Source organism: Lacerta agilis, chromosome 7 (genome assembly GCF_009819535.1).
Source record: "Lacerta agilis isolate rLacAgi1 chromosome 7, rLacAgi1.pri, whole genome shotgun sequence".
Taxonomy (NCBI): domain Eukaryota; kingdom Metazoa; phylum Chordata; class Lepidosauria; order Squamata; family Lacertidae; genus Lacerta; species Lacerta agilis.
Genome location: NC_046318.1, coordinates 30557031 through 30577331, shown reverse-complemented (window position 1 = coordinate 30577331; position 20301 = coordinate 30557031). Strand labels below are relative to the sequence as shown.

Here is a 20301-nt window from a genome sequence, read left to right as displayed (position 1 = left end):
GACTGCCCTACATCAAAATCAATCTGTATGAGTAAAGATTGAAATCACCACCATCATCATCTTATTTGTATGCCACCTTTCCACAGTTAAAACAATGCTCAAGGAGGCTTACAATATGAAAAGATTTACATAATTACAAATATAGCAAAGTAGTCATAAAAATAAAACACATTAAAAACTACATAACCAAACTGAACAAATTTCCACATAAAAACAATGATACAAAAAGTTAGTATCAGTAACAACAGCAAAAACTTCCAATGAAACTTCTCCCAAAATACCCCAGCAGCAGCAGCAGAAGCAGCCGTCCTTATGAGGCCTGTCAGGCCCCACGCTGCACAATGCCAGTCTTCAACATATGAGCATTTGTGAGAAGGCCCCCGGAGTGATTTGTCATGTTATTTATTCCTGCTATTTCTACTCTATTCTGTTTTAAGAGTTTATTCTCCTTTGTGCTGCTTCATTTTTCTTACTACATTAGTTATTTCAGAGCTGCCTGCCTTTGGCTCTGTTTCAAAGTCGCTTGCTTCTTAAGCAAGCTTTGGGACACAGCAGCTTAAATATGCTTCAGCAATCCTGTTTCGAACTGCTAACATGCTTTAAGTTGCAATCCTATATGGCTGGGAGTATGGCCTATTGAACTCAGTGCCCTTTATTTCTCAATATATATATATAGAGAGAGAGAGAGAGAGATTGAGAGAGAGAGAGGATTGTGTCGTTACGTAATTAAATTGTAAGAACAGATAAATTAGGCAATCAAACCATGCAAAGTAGGGACTGCTAATGCAGAAGAGGGCAAAACAGAGCCTCCATATATGGTTCTTTCCTCTGGCAGAAAAGAGACGCCTGTTAGAAATAAAGAGTCCTAGCATACATTTGGCCCCCAAATATTATGGCTGCAGGGAGAAGTTGGAGTACTGGCAGGCTTGAATTCCCACCCCCAACTCTCATGAGCTGATGCAAGAGTGAAAGAAGCAAAACAAAACTCATTGGCTGGGCATCCAACCTTCTTTGATCTTCAGCCATTATTTCAGATTTCTTAAGGGCCAACTTACATTTTCTACATACAAAGGAAGGAATTTCCAAACAGTAATACAGGAGCAGCATCTCTAACAACAGCTTGCTGCTTCTTGAATTAATGAAAGGAATATGCAAATTATTTTGAGCGCATGCTATTAAAATACGCTGGTGCACTGCAGTCTTTTGTACCTCGTCGTGATATATTTCTGCTGTTTCCCTAACAACAACTTATCCACCCCACTCAAATATCCAGGTCGAGGAGCCAATACAAACAGGATTCTACTCTCCACGGGGGTTTTCAAAATCTAGAAATCGGTAAGAAAAAATGAGGAGTTTATGTTTTCAGCAGATGGGTGATCATTTAATCTTACCTTGCTTTTGTATAAAAATCCTAAGCAGCGGGTTTGCACTTGTAACAGCCTTGAAGAAGTTGTCGTCATTATTAATAGGAAGAAGATCTCCGTGTATATCGGCATAACCAATCATCACCTCCATGTTGGATATGTGGTGGATGTGAAGAATCAGTTTGTAGAAGTCTTCAAATTTCCCTGGTTTGTAACGATCCAGGGAAAACCTTCGAAATTCTGCACCAAACTGGAATCAAAGGGAAAAGAGCAGATAAACGGGTGTCTGGGTTTTTAAGGTGACAGAAGCTTTCAAGTTTTACATTTGTTGTTCTCATTCTTAAATAGTTTACGTGCTCTTCAAACTGCAACCTTATAATTGTACAGGATATTAAGATGATGGAAGAGGCAAGTTGTTTTTTAAACTTAATTCAAACACTGTACTAGACTGTGCTTTGCACTAGCTGTAGCTTAGAATCCAAACCATGGTTTGAACTTCTAAAGCACTATTCTTTCTGTACTTCAATCGGTAATGTCCTTGGGACAGCAGATTTCTCAAGGCAGACAGATGGCTATAACTAACTATGGTTTGTCAATTCAAAAATCACACCAAACCAGTTAGAACAAATTTGCTTATTCTCTCCTTCCCCCTGTCAAAAGCAGACAACCCTATCAGTGTTCCTTTGCCTACAGTTGCTTTGAACATGTCAACCAAAATGCAATGGTTCTGTTTTCCCCTGCTACTTACTATACTTCATGATTTCAGCAAATTGCTCAAGAGGTCTCCCAGAAGTTCATTTTAAATTGATTCTTTTTCACTTCCCTAATTTGACCAACAATTGGGAAATCCGGAGGCCCACTCTGCAAGATCAGTTCCTGCCAGGTTTTTGAGGGACAGAAGAACTCTGGTTCTCAATTTACTGATGAAAACAGAATCCCCAATGACATAGATTTCTGATGTTGAAGAGACCTTGGACTCCCAAGACTGTTGATGACCATAAAGTACTCTACAAGCCTGCAAAGCCCACACCATATTCTCCTCTGTGAAGATTGCCTGTGCAAGAGAGTCCCTTGCAATGGAAGTTGCTCACATAACCAATGCCTGGAAAAAAAGCCTCATGAGCTTTGAAGCAACATGCAGGGCTCCCTGAGCAGTGCTTTGAAGTCCTGACATTGGGACTTCAAAGCACCCAGTTATCTTATATCATTGTGACACCAGATAATTTATGGGTGGGCAGCTTCACTCACCTGTCAAGTTTGGACTGTGGGGCCAGGGCCTGAAAAATATCTGGTTCATGGAGCCAAAAGTTTTCCCCACCTGTGGGCTTACATTCTTCCAAATATGTCGGAAGTCAGTTCCACTGAAGTCACTAGGTGACATTTGAGACAGTTTCCCTGAATGATAGTTATGCAAACAATGCAGATGTGGAACACACTAGGTTAATTTAATGAGGGGGAAATTGGGTGGATTGTTCTTAACAAACACTAATTTCAATTCAGGGATTTTAATATTCATGTAGCCCTAAGAGACTTGGAAGAAAGTCTCCAAAGATAATTTCCATGTTCATTGCCTTGGCTATATTTGAAACTGTTAACTGGAATGCTGATAAGCACTCTCAGCTCATTGCAAAAGGAGGCTTCTACATGGAAATTAGGAGATGTCAAGCATCAGCAAGCTGTTACTCAAGTGAACAAGTAATTCAGGGAGTCAGAGCTGGAGAAGTATATTAGTCTTTAGCTGTCAAGGACTCTGATTTTAAGTTGTGAACCACTAAGAAACAAGTCAGTAAAAGGGAAAAGATTTGATGAAATATTGCCAATCCGAACACTGCAGATAAATCTTCCCACAGCCATGCATGCGGAAGGGTTGTGTATGGTGCAAACAGCAGTGCCAAGGGGGTGGGGATGCAACAACACCTATTTTGTTGTTTCTTTCTTGTAAACTGCCTTGTGTATGGTAATATAGAAAGGCAGTATACAAATTAAAAATGAAATGAAATGAGTTTAGAGGCGGAACCCCAGTGAATGGACTTGTGCATTTATTAATTTAATTTAATTTAATTTAATTTATATACTGTCCTATGCCCGGAGGTCTCAGGGCAGTTCACAGAACAAAATCAAAATATGAAACCACAAAATATATAATCAAAGTAAAAACCAACCCAATAACCCTTTTGTAACGATTCTCCTTTGTAACATTTATAGGAGTACAGTAATTAAGAGTTTGTCCTTGTGACTTTTGTGTCTCTTGTCATTAGAAGCAAATCATCTCACATAAAATCACAATCATACAACATGTGTCCAAACGTGAGAAATGAAAGCTTTAAAAAACAACAACGCTTCCTATCTGAAGAGTTTTAGGAAAATGTTGTGGTGTGGTGTTTTGTTTTGTTTTTAGAGTTCTGTGAAGCCTGGAAAGCTTGCTTACCATTACAACGAAACTTGATTAAATAAATAAATAAAGCAACACAAGTCTCATTCTTTTGGGCAGATACAATTGTAACCCTTCATAAGAACCTAGAAATTAAGAAGTCAGGTCAACCGATGGAGTAAATATTTAGAGGTTTGCATCCAAACACACATGTGGAGGCAGAGCCGTAGCTACGTGATCTTTCGCCCCTGGCAGAACCGTCCAGATTGCGCCCCCTGGAAAGGTGAAGAGTGCCCAACAGTAGAAGATTGGCAGATGAAGTTAATTGATTACATGGAACTCGCAGAACTGACCGCGAAGCTCCGAGACCAGAGGGAGGAGAAGGTGCAAGAAGATTGGAAGAAATTTAAATTCTATTTGAAACAGCGTGAAAAGTTGGACATTTGAAGTGAAATCAGTGAACATAATAGGTGATAGCTATGTAATGCTAGGTTAAAATAGTATATAAGAAGTTAAAATTTATATATATATTAGAAGTTATGAGTATGATAGAGTTGATAGAGATAAGATATAATGTTATTTGAGGATGAAGAATAATGGTGAATGATTGTTAAAATAGTTACAAAGTTATTAAACTAAATTAGAATTGAACACAGAAGAGAGAATGGGGGAAGTCCCTGGATCAAGATTTGAAATAAGATTAAGATAGTTAAATAGGTGTTTTATGTGTTTTTTATATTGTGTATGAGTTTTCATTTTTTTTTGTTTAAAATTTTTGTAGTATGTAGTATGTTTGTATTGTTTTTTTATATATGTTTGTTATCTTTTTTGGAAAACCAATAAACTCTTATATAAAAAAAACACCAGATTGTGCCCCCTAGCCACGGACAAATTAGCTCTTCTTTCCGCCTCTCCTCCAACCCCAACCCCTTCCACCCATTCAATTCACCCTCTATTTAAAACCATTTCCTATGTGGCTATAATCAATATTTATATTTATGGACATATTTTATTGCCGATTTTGAACCCCTCCCCATCGCCTGCGCCCCTGGCGAGGCGCCCACCTCACCACCCCCTAGCTATGGCCCTGTGTGGAGGTCACAAAGCCCCCCTCCCACTTTACAAAGTCTGACGTGGAGACTTAGCAGAAATGTCCTATTTGGCTTGAAGGATTTTCATGAAGGCTGCAAGCTAAAAATAAAAAGCAAGCAAGAGAACACAGTGGCCTGTTAAGTTAACCACCCCTTCTCTTCAGGCTACATACTTTTGGATCCCAACTGTTTCACTTATTTTATTATTATTATTATTTTAAAAAGGTTATTTCCATTCCCCTCTTCCCTAATTAAAGCCTGGTGAGCAGCAACGATATATTACTAAGCAGCGCACTGGGTAGTAGAAGAAACAGGATACCTCATAGTTGGTATCTATCTCTAAAGCAGTGTTTTTCAACCTTTTTTGGGCAAAGGCACACTTGTTTCATGAAAAAAATCACGAGGCACACCACCATTAGAAAATGTTAAAAAAATTAACTCTGTGCCTATATTGACTATATATAAAGTAATTATCTTGAATTTTTGAATTTTTCCCACGGCACACCAGGCAACATCTCGCGGCACACTAGTGTGCCGCGGAACAGTGGTTGAAAAACACTGCTCTAAAGGCCTTTTCCAGAATAGTCTCCTCAACTGCTTTGAACCTTCCTATCACTAGAGTGCTAAATGGCTTTTAGAAGGGTGTTCTTTTGCCTATCACCCAGGCTACACTAAGACAAGCAGCCAGAACAATCCTTCATTATGGGAACCTAATCTACTTATTAGAGCAGTTTTTGAACAATGAAGTACCGTAATCTACTTTGGCCTACTTGCCTAATGCAAACATCTCCACTGACATCGCAAAGCTAAAAGCAAGGGAAGGAAGGGCAATACAGGGTTGATGGTAATTTAGGCTGACAGTGCTGTGAGAATGGTGACTAACAAAATAGTATTACACATGCTTGCTCTTCAAACAATGACCCCTCGTTCTAAGAATCTCCCTCAATATTAGTCACCGTCTGGTCGATTTGCAGATACTGTACAGGCAGCAAAAGATGCCTAAGGAACCAACCCGTTCTAGCACAACAGGGAATCTCATCTATTTCCGTATTAAAATCAACACCAGGGACAATACAAAGGGTAGAGAACGTACGAGGGCAAATTTCATGTGATATGAATGCCAGCTGTCGAATGGTTTTGATGGTTTACATACTATACAATAAGAAGAAGAAGAAGAGTTTGGATTTGATATCCCGCTTTTCACTACCCGAAGGAGTCTCAAAGCGGCTAACATTCTCCTTTCCCTTCCTCCCCCACAACAAACACTCTGTGAGGTGAGTGGGGCTGAGAGACTTCAAAGAAGTGTGACTAGCCCAAGGTCACCCAGCAGCTGCATGTGGAGGAGTGGAGACACGAACCCGGTTCCCCAGATTACGAGTCTACCACTCTTAACCACTACACCACACGCTAATCTGCATGTGGAAGTGATGCTAATTGTTTTAACGTTTTTTTAAAAAGGATTTACAGAGAAACTAAAACTTGGGCACAATACGCAATCTTAGAAAACTGGTTAGAAGGACCAGGTTGGGAAATACTACAGCTCCAAAATTTAAGGAGGGTATGTGGTGTGTGTGTGTGTGTGTGAGATTTAAAATGGCTTCCAAAATTACAAGCTCCTAAATCTGTTAAACATTGTCTCAGAAATCGTGTATGAGCTTCTTTCTGAATAAGCTCAAATACTGGGCTCAATTCAGCATTAGAAATTAGCCAGGCAGAAGGCACAATTTGCGACTGGGGTGGGTCCTATTGCGACCACGCAGAGATCACATAATGCCAGGTTGGCGACTGAGGATAGCAATATGTGACTTAGAGAACGATCTGAAATATTTCCCTTGAAGCTTGAATTTGTTTTATTCCTGATTGTTTTATGTGATGTCTTAATGTGTTGTAAACTGCTTTGAGATTTGTTCTTTAAAATATAAAGTGGTATAAAAATGAAATAAATAACAACAAATTTCACTGGAAAAAGGTGCCTAGATGTAAAATAAATAAATAAATTGCCATTTGGTGATTAACTTATTTATCTTGAGTTTCTAACAATGGGGCTGAAGAAATATTCTCTCAAAAGAACAGGCAGGCTTTAGGCAAAGGGCTTCTTATTTAGTCATTAGTTGGCAAATATGCCAAGGAACCCAAATGGCTTTATGCAGCCTTCAAGGAGTTCATGACAGCCTTTGACAGAATGGACCAAAAATAGATTTATAGTTTAAACTGTGAAACACAAGCTCTTCATGGATTCAGCAATGGGTTTACTAGAGATATCTAGTTGACCATTGTGGGAAACAGGAGGCTATATTAAAAGAGCCGTCGATCTGCTTCAACGGGGCTCTTAGGTATTTGAAAGCACAGGGGAGGGGTAGTCTAGCTTTCTAGAAAAAATTCTCCAGTTAGTGTGTGTGCAGCACAGATATTTGATGGACCTATTCCTATTATATAAGTGGCACACTCAGAATTTCAACATGCAAAACATTTTCTAGCAGCACACATGTTGTAATGAAGCACCCATATTTACGCTGGCAGATGATATGCTTTTGTCATCATGAAGTGAAGTTGGTTTACGATGACTCCTCAGAAATTATGACATGGCCTGCCAAAAGGAACAGTGAAATGCCAATTATACTAAACTACCGAGTTATTTCTGGAGCTCATGCTATGCACCACAAATGGTTGTGCAATGGTCAGGAGCGAGGGCAAGTTAGAAGCTACAATTTTCTTAGTAACTGGTTTTCAGAAACAAGGTACTTTGTATACTCCTCTAACTGCAACAAAAGGTGAACATTTCCAAATCTTTTATAAGCAATTGTGGGTTGTTGTTGTTGTTGTTTTAAAAAATAGATTTTGAAAGGGGGAAACTGAATTTCATTTGCTCTGAAGATCCCTGCTGGAGTTGCCTTCAAGAACCCTGGCATATATGAGCGCTGAACTTGCATGTTTATGTCAATGAAGCCCATATTCTCACAGCTGTTTTCAATATTATTTCAATATTATGTAAAGAAGTGCTGCATTTTTATGAGAATAAAATGCATTTGCTTGACATGGACCCACAAACCCCAAAGAGCTGGTGCCATTAGTAGCTACCGAAATTAACCGTGGGAGAAGCCTGCCAGATTCACTACAATCTCCATACTTGCTTAATTTTAAATATGTAACACATATTGGGGGGAAATTACTTCCATTCGTCAACATGAAGCTCCCTGCATAAGGCCTTTTTAGCATTAGAAGACTGTAAACTATGCCATCTCAGAATTCCAACTGAGAAGTGTTGGTACATCTAGAAGGCACTGCAGTAGAATTTTTACAGCATTATGTATTGTACTGCAAGATTTACGCTGGAGCAAGGGAGACGCTTGTTTTGAATTTAACATATCTATCTAAACTTGCTGCCAAATCAAGTGAGAATGACTGAGTAACAAGATTTGTAGAAACACAAACTGAGAATGAAGCAGGATGCTAGCAAAACGGATGAAGGGTGTGTGTGTGGGGGAGATTTCCACAAACAAGGTGTGATGTCTGACAAAACCCTCCTGACAACAGAAAGGGGGAATAACCCCACACTGCTCCCAACACATGAACTCATCATAGTTTCTACAGCAGTAGTAGCCAACATTTCTGGAAAGAGCCCTACAAGTAAAGCCCAATGTCTGAGGAATGACCTACAGTACACAAATGCCATCTCACTCATTTAACCTATCATCATCAGCACAACACAAGATGGGCAAACTCAAGAGATCCTTCTCTCCAAGAGAACCATCTTCCCCATGACACTGGTTACAGTGTCTTCACTTATTAACACTTCCTAGTTGGTTGCCATTATTAAAAGACTTGAGGCTTATAAGCAAGAGGACGTGTTTAAAATATGCTCCTCATGCCGGAGGGGAACATAAAAAATCAGGCCAAAATTGCTCACACAATGATTGTTTAGGTAATTCCACAACAATCCAGAAACCCAAGAAATTCAGAACTGACTGAAATCTGGCACCATGTCTTCATTTATGAACAGCAGCAATATAAACAATGTGGTTTATTTTTTATGTCTGGATCCCATTCCTTATGGTTTGAATAATCAACTTATTGTTGCTGTTTTTAAAATTATAGTGGTGTTTTTAAAAGGATTTTCATCAGTTACCAGTGAATTGACTGCATTGCAGGGAGTTGAACTAGAGGACCCTTGTGGCCCCTTCCAAATCTACAATTCTATGATTCTTAGCTAGCCAAAGGTTTTGTATTTCTGGCAGCACACCACTGATGAAACAATGAGGGAGGAAAGATTGTTTAAAACTGTTGCTATCTATTTAATCCCGAGTCTGACACCACACAAACTTTAAAAGGGAATGGCTATCTCCCAAACGTTTTAAGTAGCTCAGGCTAAATACCTTTTTTTGAATTTGAATTCGAAAGCTATCGCAGTTGAGAATGCATTTTATTTCACTTTTTCAAAAAAAGAAGAAGTTTAAATTACTAGAAGTTCCGGTATACATACTTTCCAAAGTTGCCTGCAGAGGAGAAATATAGGCTGGGTAATGGGAGACACTTACAAATGTATCATCTGTATGGTAAAGGTTCAAAAATTAGGGTATAAATTAGCAGGCTCTACTAGTGTATTCACGACAATACACTATCAAGCAAGATATCAAACAAGCTTCCTCAGTGTTGCTCCAATCTAGTGATTGTTGTTCATAGGACAGAACTGCCAAATGACTAACTGACTTCAGCATGTGTCAGAAACCCAAACTACTGCAGAGAGCCAACAATATCCACAGTTTAAACCAGAACAATCTAGACATTGTTGCATGGAAGACCTTCCAACCACAGGGAAGAGCTTCATACGTTGCACGAATCGGCCCCATAGAGGAATCCAGGGGCAAAGCCAATAGGGGTGCTTGAGGAACTGGGTTTCTGCAAATTCCAGTTTGAAATGACCCAGCCTGCTCCTCATGGGCTAATGTATAAATCAGAACTTAGTTACCCACAGAATTTCACACTTCCCATAAATATTCCAATGCCGTTCTCTCAAAGAGATAGCTACATAAAGACAAAACTAGGATTACAGTACATGCAGATTAAATGAATGCAGGAACGGGACAGCACAGACTTATGGGATACCAAATGCTGAAGTGACGCAGACCAGAAATAAGTCTGATTTGCTCATCCCTGACACCAACACGGTAAGAGGCCCTGGTTATAAAGTGTAGTCTCTTTAAAAAGAAAGAATAGAATAGAATAGAATAGAATAGAATAGAATAGAATAGAATAGAATGGTGTGGAACAAAAGAGGAGCTGGACAGGCACCTTCAGAATTCTACTTCCCTTCTATACCTTACAAAAACAAAACAAAAGCTTGTGGGTTGACAGGTCTTGCATGCTGGGAGTTGGCCTAATTTCAGACACTATCTCCTTCCCATTTCAGATCATCAGTCATATCCCCAAAACAGCAAACAACTTGTCAAATGGAAAACATTGCGCTAGCAAAACAGGCAGGGATGTGGCAACAGCCCGTTACACCTAAACGTGATTAGAGGCTATTCTGTCACACGGTAGTTATCCTCAGAAGACTAGCTTCTATCAGGTACACCTAGAAATTAATTATTCTAAAGGCATTCTTAAAGGACTTTGGGTTTTTTTTTGGGGGGGGGTTGCCGCAGGAGATTCCTCCAAATAGAAACCTACCTGGGTAAAAAAAACACAAGGTAATCCTTATGAGACCCTCTGGCTCTGCCCATTTCTAACAATAATTCCAGCAGAAAGATACAATGACAAAGAGAGGTGTGAGGTGGAAATGTATTCATGTATTCTCAGTTTAAAATTCTACAGGCAATACTTAAATCTTGCCCATTTTCACAATTCCCTTCCTGCATCAGCTCATGTCCAACTAATGCAACACGTTATCTAAAATGCTAGCAAAATTCCAATGCCTCAAGAAGTGTGACAGTTCAGCATATTAATTCAGCTGTGTATCCCATGTGCTTCTCACAGGAACCTCATTGATCCATCTGTCCCAAGACAAAAAGTGATAGGAGCTTGAAGTGTGGGTGGGTCAACATTTGAAAAACAACTCACATTGAACAGGTTATGCCTACCAGACCCAGTGTTTCAACATCCTTGGAACCAAATTGCACGTTCCAAACAAGAGTTTAACTGAAGCCCAGCTCACAAAGTTGATGCAGATAAGTGTTTTCCTTAGGGCCAGGTGGTACATTACATGCAATATAATGCACCAGCTGGAGACAGGTGGCTCTTTTTAAAGAGGAAACGCAGCTTTTGGAGAGAATGGTGTGAAGTAGCAGCAGAATGCTTAATGCTTTCCCTACTCCGGCAAGTCCCTCCCACAAAAGCAGCTTTTCCTGCTGCAGACAGTCAAATGCAAGGATGTGCACATATGAAACACCTGAAGGGAGCAAAATGGACAAAGGAAAGGGAATGCTGGGTACACAAAGAGTTAAATAGGCCCTTCCCACTCCAGATCAACTCTTGCAGAAATAGGTCCCCCCCTTTTCTTTAAAAAGGAGGCCATCAGACTACAGTTGCATGAATTTGTATGTGCTTTGTTATTGAGTCTTTAGGAATATCTATTACTTTGCGAACCTTGAAAATTTCAGAATAAATGATTTCATCTTAAAAGAGAATGATGCTTGTAAATCCAAAAAGGACTAGAACAAGAATCTACTAAAATATTTTTTTCTGGTGCATCACTTTTAAGAAGCATGGAAATGGTATATGCAATTTCTTTTCTTTTTTGCTATTCTATCTCTCTTTCTCAATAAAATATATTCTGGTAAAAGATATGGAACTGGAGTGGGTGGAGGTAGGGATAGAAATAGTTATAAATGCAATGCTATTACACTACTGCTTACCTGTTGAATTCGAACTTGGTTATGCAAAATATATCCAGATTTCCCATGCATCTGATGAAATCTGATTCAGCTGGTAAGTTTGGCAAGGCACAGCAGCGGAACAACAAGAAAAGCTCTCAGACCCCGGGGGGGAATTAACTGATACAGAATAAAATTCAAAATATGGGTCAAAGCAAAAGTGTGGATGAGCCCTTTGTCTGAGCAATTAATGCGAAACAAAACCACCTCCAGGTGCAAGGTCTTAAAAATCTAATAGCAATGCACATTTTAAAAAAGAGTGCATTGTATGGCTTACATGTAGGAATGGAAGATCCCTTTTCGACAAGGTACATGTAGCCAGATGTAATTTCTCACTCAAAAAGGACTTTTGCTACCAGTTTAGCAGAGTGATGATGAACAAACGCTGGTTCCAACAGTAGCTAGTATGGGAGTTGAACACCCACCCACCCCAAGAAAACCCTACACACATTTAGCTTTTTGTGAGTTGTAGCATATGCTAAAAAAAAAAAAGTGGAAGACATGACTAATCAAAATTGCCAGAGAACTAGACCTTCCTGATTTTCAGGGTGCTGTCACTGTACTGGCCCCACAGAATAAAAGAGTGGAAGAACAAGTTGAGATAACAATCTTTCATTGAACTTGTTAGTGTAAAAGCCAAAGCTGTTCTTGATTGGCTGAATTTAAGCAAGTCTTCTAGCCACAGTAGAAGGAGATAACCAAAGTCAGGTATAACAAAGCTACCCAACCTTTTATCAGGACAGGAAGGCACACAAATTCAGGATACATGACTTAGGAGTTGCCGTATGGACTAGGAAAGATGTAGTCTTACAGTGCATGCTTTTCATTGCCCTAGTTGAATTAGATTTCCTACTTAGGAAAAAAAATATATATTTAAAAGATTTGTACCCTGCCTTTCTTTCACAGAAGTCCAAGGGGTCAGTCAAGAATACTCAAGTAAGACTCTTTAAAAAAAGCTATACTTTCACCAGGCAACAAAAAGTTAACAGTGATAAAAACAGGAAGTTAGGAAGACATTCTACTGATGTGGCAACTGAAACAGCCAGACTCTTGTGCCAGCCTGGCAAACCAAAGAAGGAGACACTGAGTAAGACCTCCAATGTTGATCTAAATCAGTGGTTTCATAATAAAAATTTGCTCATGCCACACTGGATAAGAAATACATTGGAAAACAAAAACTTGAGAGCTGCAGGTTTTCCCATCATTCACACAGTTCCAAAATTCCAGCCCAACTGATTTAAATCTTGCTCTCTTTAACTCTCTCTACAATCTCAAGAGATCTGCAGAGGACAATGCAAGAATCTGTAGTCGCTTACCCCAGAACACAAAGCTCATTCCATGACTTAGGAACCTAGAAGTTAGTGACTGAAATCTCTCTCCAAGCATTGCAGTTGTGAAGTATTAATTACCTCTCTCAAGAAGCACTTCAAACCAACATGGATTTTGCAACCTTTCCTTCTTTCCCAGTTCCCTAATAAAAAGACTCAGGCTGCATACACACAACATCTTATTCAAGAATCAATGGAGACCAAGTATTTGTCTTTTTCTGCACAGTCCATCCATGTACCATCTAGGTCTATCACCTGTATTTTGCACCCCAAGAAGTGCTTCCTGAGAAACTGGCTTCATTCTGAAAATAAAAGCTTGTTGATTTTGCATTATCCTGCAGTGTGTCCATCTGAAAACAGATGGAGACAGTCTAGGGATGAACCAAGACCAGGCATAGGCAAACTCAGCCCTCCAGATGTTTTAGGACTACAACTCCCATCATCCCTGACCACTGGTCCTGTTAGCTAGGGATGATGGGAGTTGTAGTCCCAAAACATCTGGAGGGCTGAGTTTGCCTATGCCTGACCAAGACCTTTTGGCAGCCGAAGCGAACCACAAAATGGTGCTGCCACACCCTGCCAGGGAAGAAGGGATGAGCGAATATCCACATCAGGAACAAGGGGTGAGAGGAATAAATATCTACATCTGGAACAAGGTTGGGAGGAGACCCAAAGTGCCTCCTGTTTGCCAAGGGGCCACCATAGAAGTGGCGGGGGTAGGGGGGGCTGCAGAGGAGGCAACAAATCTAGTCTCCAAGGAGTGCGCTGCAGAAACGACATTTTTTGTGCCACAAACATTCTAGGTTTGTCATTTCTTCTCCTTTCAAATAAACAAAGTTCCTGATTACATCTGGAGGCCCAGGATGCAGGACTGCACCCACTCATACCCATTTCTTCTAGGCTAAAGCATTGGAGGATAAACAAGAAAACACGAGTTCTCACTCTCAACTTTCTTGTTCCCAGACAGGTTTTCACAAGTCTTGGCACTTACAACATAAAAGATGAGTTGATCTGTTTTTGTTTTTGTTTTTTAAAGGATGATGGCACAGGCATCTGCCGGAAAGAACAGCACATCCCAAGTGGCGTTTTGAGCTTCATCTGATCTAGAGCAGTCTAGCCAAGTTGGTCAAGATCATGCTTGCAAATAGCTACCCACCTATGGCAGGTAAGAAGAGCCACTAGGCAGGGAAGTGCATGCTACCTGTAAGACAGCTATTATCTCTTTCAGGCCATCTGGGCTAAGAAGTGCAGGTGGAGCTGTTTGCAAAACGGAGCTGAGACACGCTTGTTCTGTGTGGTTAAACAGTTGCCCACTTCATTAGCAAGACGCCCATGTCCACCTAATTCAGACAGAAAGCAATATAGAGCAACAGATACTTTACTAGCTCGATGCATTCTTACAGATGGATCGCCAAGTCCTAATGGGATGTTATTTGTTCATAAATTGTGAGCTGCTTTTCCAAGTGCTAAAAAGTGCTGCGTAGAAGTAGAAATTCAATAGCAAGAAGCAAATATTCAAAGAATACAGTTCAAGCCAAAGTGTTGAGACTTCAACAGTTTCAGTGCCCACCCTAAGTCACAAAGTGCCCATAACAAACCTTTCTAAATTTAAGGAAACATCCATTCTTACCATCTCCCCCTAAAAACAGAAGGCCAAACTAGACGCAATGGAGACACCATTCATGTGTTCATCCCATTTACATGTACGGTAAAACAAGGACGGGAACCTGACTTCATAGGTCACCAACACATACCCAGAGGTTTTCCTTGGGGTGCCCCCAATGAATTTAGGATTGGGGAGATTACCTCTTGCCTCCCCAACTGCACTCTCCAGGAAAATCAGGGGGTGTGAAGGGTTCAACACTCTTGTATACTCAGCTTACTGCCGAATAAAGACCTAAAGATAGACAGACACAATTAATGCATGCGGGGACAAGCACTTAAGAAGAAACACATTTCTGCCAATAATAACTACTTAATGCTGCTTCCAAACAGGATTCTGGAGCAATGATCCCAACACAAACCCTTTGAGTTACTATAGGTTTATTGTTCCAGAACACGAACACCTCCCTCAAGAAGAAAGAAAACTTGATGGGGTGCCCTCTTCTCACAAGAGAGCTATCATATTTGGTATTTCACAGAACTACCATGCTCTACTTAACATTTTGTTTTGGAGATGGAACAGCCCAGTCGTATGCGTGTCTGGACACAGTCAGATTACTCAGAAGGAAGTGCTACCTACTCCCAGGCGAGTATGCGCAGAATAAAGCTGCAACCCAACCAGTCCAAGTGAAACCGTGAGACTATCTCATCACCTACTACAAAAATGCTGACTTTGTCTCTCAATTAAATAAGAAATAACTGTTACAGTTTTCCCACAAGTAAGGTAAATTTCAGTGCTAATCCGCCATTTGGCAAATGGAAGACCATCTGTTATATACCTGACAAAATTAGTAACATGAACTTAAAAAGATAAGTTCAAAATTTCCACAACTCTCAAGGCATCTGCACCAAGCAGTGAAAAGCCTTTTCATCACTGCTGAATATCCACCTTGACATATTTTAAATATAAGCACTATATTTAAGTTTCACATGCCACTCCAAACCAGTGAATTAAACACCACCAACACACAACAATGTGGATTAAAACCATCTGTACTTTAATGATAACATGCCTCCCAAGCTGAAGAAGCCATTCTCTTCTTTCCTGGACAGCAGTTTTTGCAATTAAGGATTTCAGAGGCACAGGCTTAAGCACTCAGTGTATATTTGTCACTTGATGACTTACATGTGTGTATGGGCCCTGTGCTGATACATCCCATCCCATCACCACAAATGTGGTTACTTTTGATTCAAGAGAATTATTTCATACATTCAACTGTGAGTCATCAAGACATACAGCAATTCAGTACAAAGAAGCCTAAAGACAACTTTTCTGAAGCAGGGTATGTGGATCAACAACATCTGGAGGCTTCCAACTCCCATCCTCCCTGACCATGCTGGCTGGGGGCGATGGGAGTTGGGAATCCAACAACATCTGGAGGGCCATAGGTTCCCCATCTCTGGTCGACATTAATGGTCCTGGAGTCTGTGCCTGGCACATTTTGCATCTGGCTTTCGACCACTTGAGACCAAGTGAAGATGCCTGGGCACCAGGATGCCACCTGACACCTCCACCATCTGGGGATCAATGGATCTGGATTGTTTTCACACACTAATAGCCCATTCTGTAGAATTCTACCAGTTATATTTTACATGCACAATCAGAATGAATTTCTGGAACCAAACTGCTTTTTTCTGTGCAGCCTGAGCAGGAGCAGGAGCAGGAATCACCATTAAGAAAAAGAGGTAGGACTAGGGCCAATATATATGTGGACTGCCCCTGGGTCAAGTGGCTTTTCTTCTTTAAGTTCCCAACATTCTTCACCTAGCTTAAGGTTGTCCTCTGAACTTGTTGTTGCTCAGTCGTTTAGTTGTGTCTGACTCTTCGTGACCCCATGGACCAGAGCACGCACATCTGTCTTTCACTGCTTCCCGCAGTTTGGTCAGACTCATGTTGGTAGCCTCGAGAACACCGTCCAACCATCTCATCCTCTGTCATCCCCTTCTCCTTGTGCCCTCCATCTTTCCCAGCATCAGGGTCTTTTCCAGGGAGTCTTCTCTTCTCATGAGGTGGCCAAAGTTTTGGAGCCTCAGCTTCAGGATCAGTCCTTCCAGTGAGGACTCAGGGCTGATTTCCTTCAGAATGGATAAGTTTGATCTTCTTGCAGTAGCTAGATGTTTAACTGAGAATTCATCAAGGTCAATCCATCGTTGGAAAAATAATGACCTCCGAGCCGCCTTGCCCCAAAATGGCAACTAGGCATTCCATTTAGGTGACTGTAACCTTGGTTTAAGGCAGTGTTTTTCAACCTTTTTTGGGCAAAGGCACACTTGTTTCATGAAAAAAATCACGAGGCACACCACCATTAGAAAATGTTAAAAAATTTAACTCTGTGCCTATATTGACTATATATAAAGTAATTCTCTTGAATAGGAATCAAATAAACAAATTTTTCCCACGGCACACCAGGCAACATCTCGCGGCACACTAGTGTGCCACGGAACAGTGGTTGAAAAACACTGGTTTAAGGAGCCATTTGGCGACTAGCTTATATATCTGAGTTTCTAACACTGCCTGGAGTAAAGGCTAAGCATCACTACCAGAAGGATCATAGTCAATGAAAGTGTCTACATGTTGAAGTACTTTCTCGTATCAAAGCAGAGGAGGCACACACTTTAGAGATACTTTGTTTATTATGTCCTTTTCCTTACTGGCAGCCCCTTTACTTAAATATTTCTCAAGACTCTAGTAAGGAACACTACCTCTGCCTGGAGCAAGACCTGAGAACATGGACGCTAATCGTCACAATCAATCAATTTTCTAGAAATGTAGCTGTGTGGAGTTAATCATCCAAAAGTATGTTACTCTTGGTCAAAACAACATTTTTTCCTTAGCTGTGTAACAATCTCTGCCCTGCCTTCCAGGTAAATCACACAGAGCCTATGTCACAACCTCATGCCATAGAAGGTTTAAAAAATAATAATCCGTAGCATTCTCTCTTCATTAGTCCTGTAGTCATGTCAAATGGGGAAGTATTCCACCACCAAAGCACTCAATATATTATGATTGCTACCCTAATATACAACTTGAGTGTAATTGATGGTAACAATAACAGTCTTAGGAATCAATGTCAAGTGACAGAATACCACCAGTAGTAACTGATTGTGTAGAGTGTGCTGCTCTCTTACATCTAGTAACCTGTATGTACTTCTGAGTGTGATTGGAAAACAAATATTCTCATATATCACAGGAGGTATGCTGTTGGTTAATAACTACATCAGTTATTTGGTCAAACAAATACTCTTGAAAAGGAGTTAACATGAATGGTACACCATCAGTGTTGCAACTGTCAAACCTTGCCTTTGAGGGTCTAAACTGTATCACTAAAAATGTTACTGTATCATTATGAAGCACTTCCGGTTTAATAGGCAGCAACACAAAAAGAGTCTGTTACCTATAGATATACTTTATGTGTACTGTGTATCAGATTGTGTGTATGAATCCCAACAAACTAGTCGGGCTGACAGGGATTAAGGACTAGTATTTACATATACACAACCAATTCATTCCTTCAGAACAGTTCATTCAAAGGATGCTAAGTACAGCTCACACTTCTGACAGCATGGCCTTTCTACTGCCTATTATCAGAGCTTGCACTGCAACAAAGTCTCAGAAGTCTGTGTTCTAAATGGTAATAAGACTGTTGAGAGAAATACAAGATTTATTGGCATATGAAGGAGAAAGGCAGCCAGCTGGCTATTTCATGCAACTCGGTTGCAGAACATCTGCTCTGTACGCACGGTCCCAGGTTCAAATCCCTGGCATCTCCAAGAATGGAATGGAAGTACCACTGTCAGATGGACCAATGGTCTGGCTGGGTGCAAGTTCCCTATATTTCACCCAAAGTAAAGTCAAGCATCTATAATTTTGAAACAAAGAAAAGCAACTCATCCCTAACATAGAACACAAAAAGCTACAAAACCCAGAGACCTCTGTTGGTTCCACAACAGGGATGGGGAACCTGTGGTTGTCCAGAGGTTGTTGGGTTACGATGCACATCATCGTAACCCAACACTGGCCTTGTTGGCCAACACTGATGGATGTTAAAGAGTCCAACAAACATGGGCATATCTTAATGTACCCCCTTTAAATGACCAAATAAAGTAGGGAAAACAGTGAGGAATTTGCTCAGTCAGTGGCAGAACAGGAACTAAAATTCAGCTCTTTCTAATTTCAGCTTGGATTGTCCACAGAAGGACTCTTGCCACCATTTAACATTGATTTAAACATTTTGCTATAAGCTGTTGAGAACACAGAAGCGATGCAACCCCCACCCAGAGGTACTGCTGTGGATCTTACACGTGCAAGGCAAGTTTGGAAGGCAAAGCCAAGAATGAATGAATGAATGAATAAAAGAATGAGAAATAAAGAAAGAAAAGTGGGCGGGAAAGTAAGGTAGCTGTAGAAATACAGATAAGATGAGGCTGGAGTGATTTGGGAAAGACTTAGAAGGCCTTCCAGATGTTGGTAGGCTACAATTCCTAATATCCTTCCATGATCCTGGCCACAATGCCTGGGGATGATGGGAGTTGGAGTCCGGCAACACTTAGAGAGGGACATGGGTACTCCACCTCTCTGGTGTAGTTCATTAACATAGGTCTCACAACCACGCATATGTTTGTCATAGATAAGCTGCCTGGAATGGCACAACTCATGACAAAAGCAGAGGACAAACCTGATCTCATGTTGTTTCAAGGATAGCTTCCTCCCCTGCTTGAACAGGGGCTTTGGGATGTAATGATGCTAAGTTAGGGTTGCCATATATCCAGAATTTTCCAGACATAGCTGGTATTCAGCCCCCTTAAAGCATCTGGGCAGAAATCACTGCAATGTCCAGGAAAATCTGGACATATGGCAGCCCATGTTGGTAGTGTAGAGTTTGAGGATTTGCATAAAAAATGGCTCAAAAACTCAAACTTTGCCACAACCCCCTCCCCCAAAAAACTCAGCAACTTTGCAAAAAAAATGCTCAACAACTTTTGTATCCAGATTTTCACTTTTTGAAATATGGCAACTCTAGCAAACTTGTCATAGCAGGCATGCCATGATGCAAGCACACAAAAGGGTAAGTCTTCACTATGCTCAAAGGGTTAAAGTACCTTCGCTACTGCTCTTATTAGCCAGTCCAAGGGGGGGAAACACACATAGCAAGAATTTACAAAATTATGGATAGTAAGAAGAGGATAGCCAAAATGCATTCTTATCCCCCCCCCCTCATCATACAACTGTACTACAATTTTGAGTCCCATGCCAAAATCATCTATCTGTACACATGAAAACAGGACGGGCTATTTCACACACCTAATTAACTTACGGAATTCACTGCCACAGGATGTGGCGATGGCCACTACATTAGATAGCTCGCCGCAACCCCCGAGTCGTTCGACTTAACTGTCAGGCTGTCAGGGCTCCCTTTACCTTTTTAAAATGACAAGTATCTCCATCAATGGGTATTGGCAATGTTGTTGCCTTCACCCCTTACACCTACTTGGTTGGTTTATGGAACTGATCAGGGGCAGGCAACCTGGGGTCTTCCAAATGTTGTTTGACTACATCTCCCATCATCGCTCATCATTGGCCATGTTGGTGGGGGCTGATGGTTGGTGTAGGCAAAC

General features: G+C 40.7%; 1 protein-coding gene across 2 annotated transcripts in view; it reads right to left on the bottom strand.

Moving 5' to 3' along the window:
- PARD6G (par-6 family cell polarity regulator gamma) overlaps nucleotides 1–20301 on the bottom strand; it is a 78391-nt gene that overhangs the window by 56045 nt on the left and 2045 nt on the right. For both annotated transcript variants that reach the window (XM_033154730.1, XM_033154731.1), the window contains exon 2: nucleotides 1392–1614. In XM_033154730.1, coding sequence (XP_033010621.1) covers nucleotides 1392–1614 — 223 coding nt within the window. The remainder of the gene's footprint in view (nucleotides 1–1391; nucleotides 1615–20301) is intronic.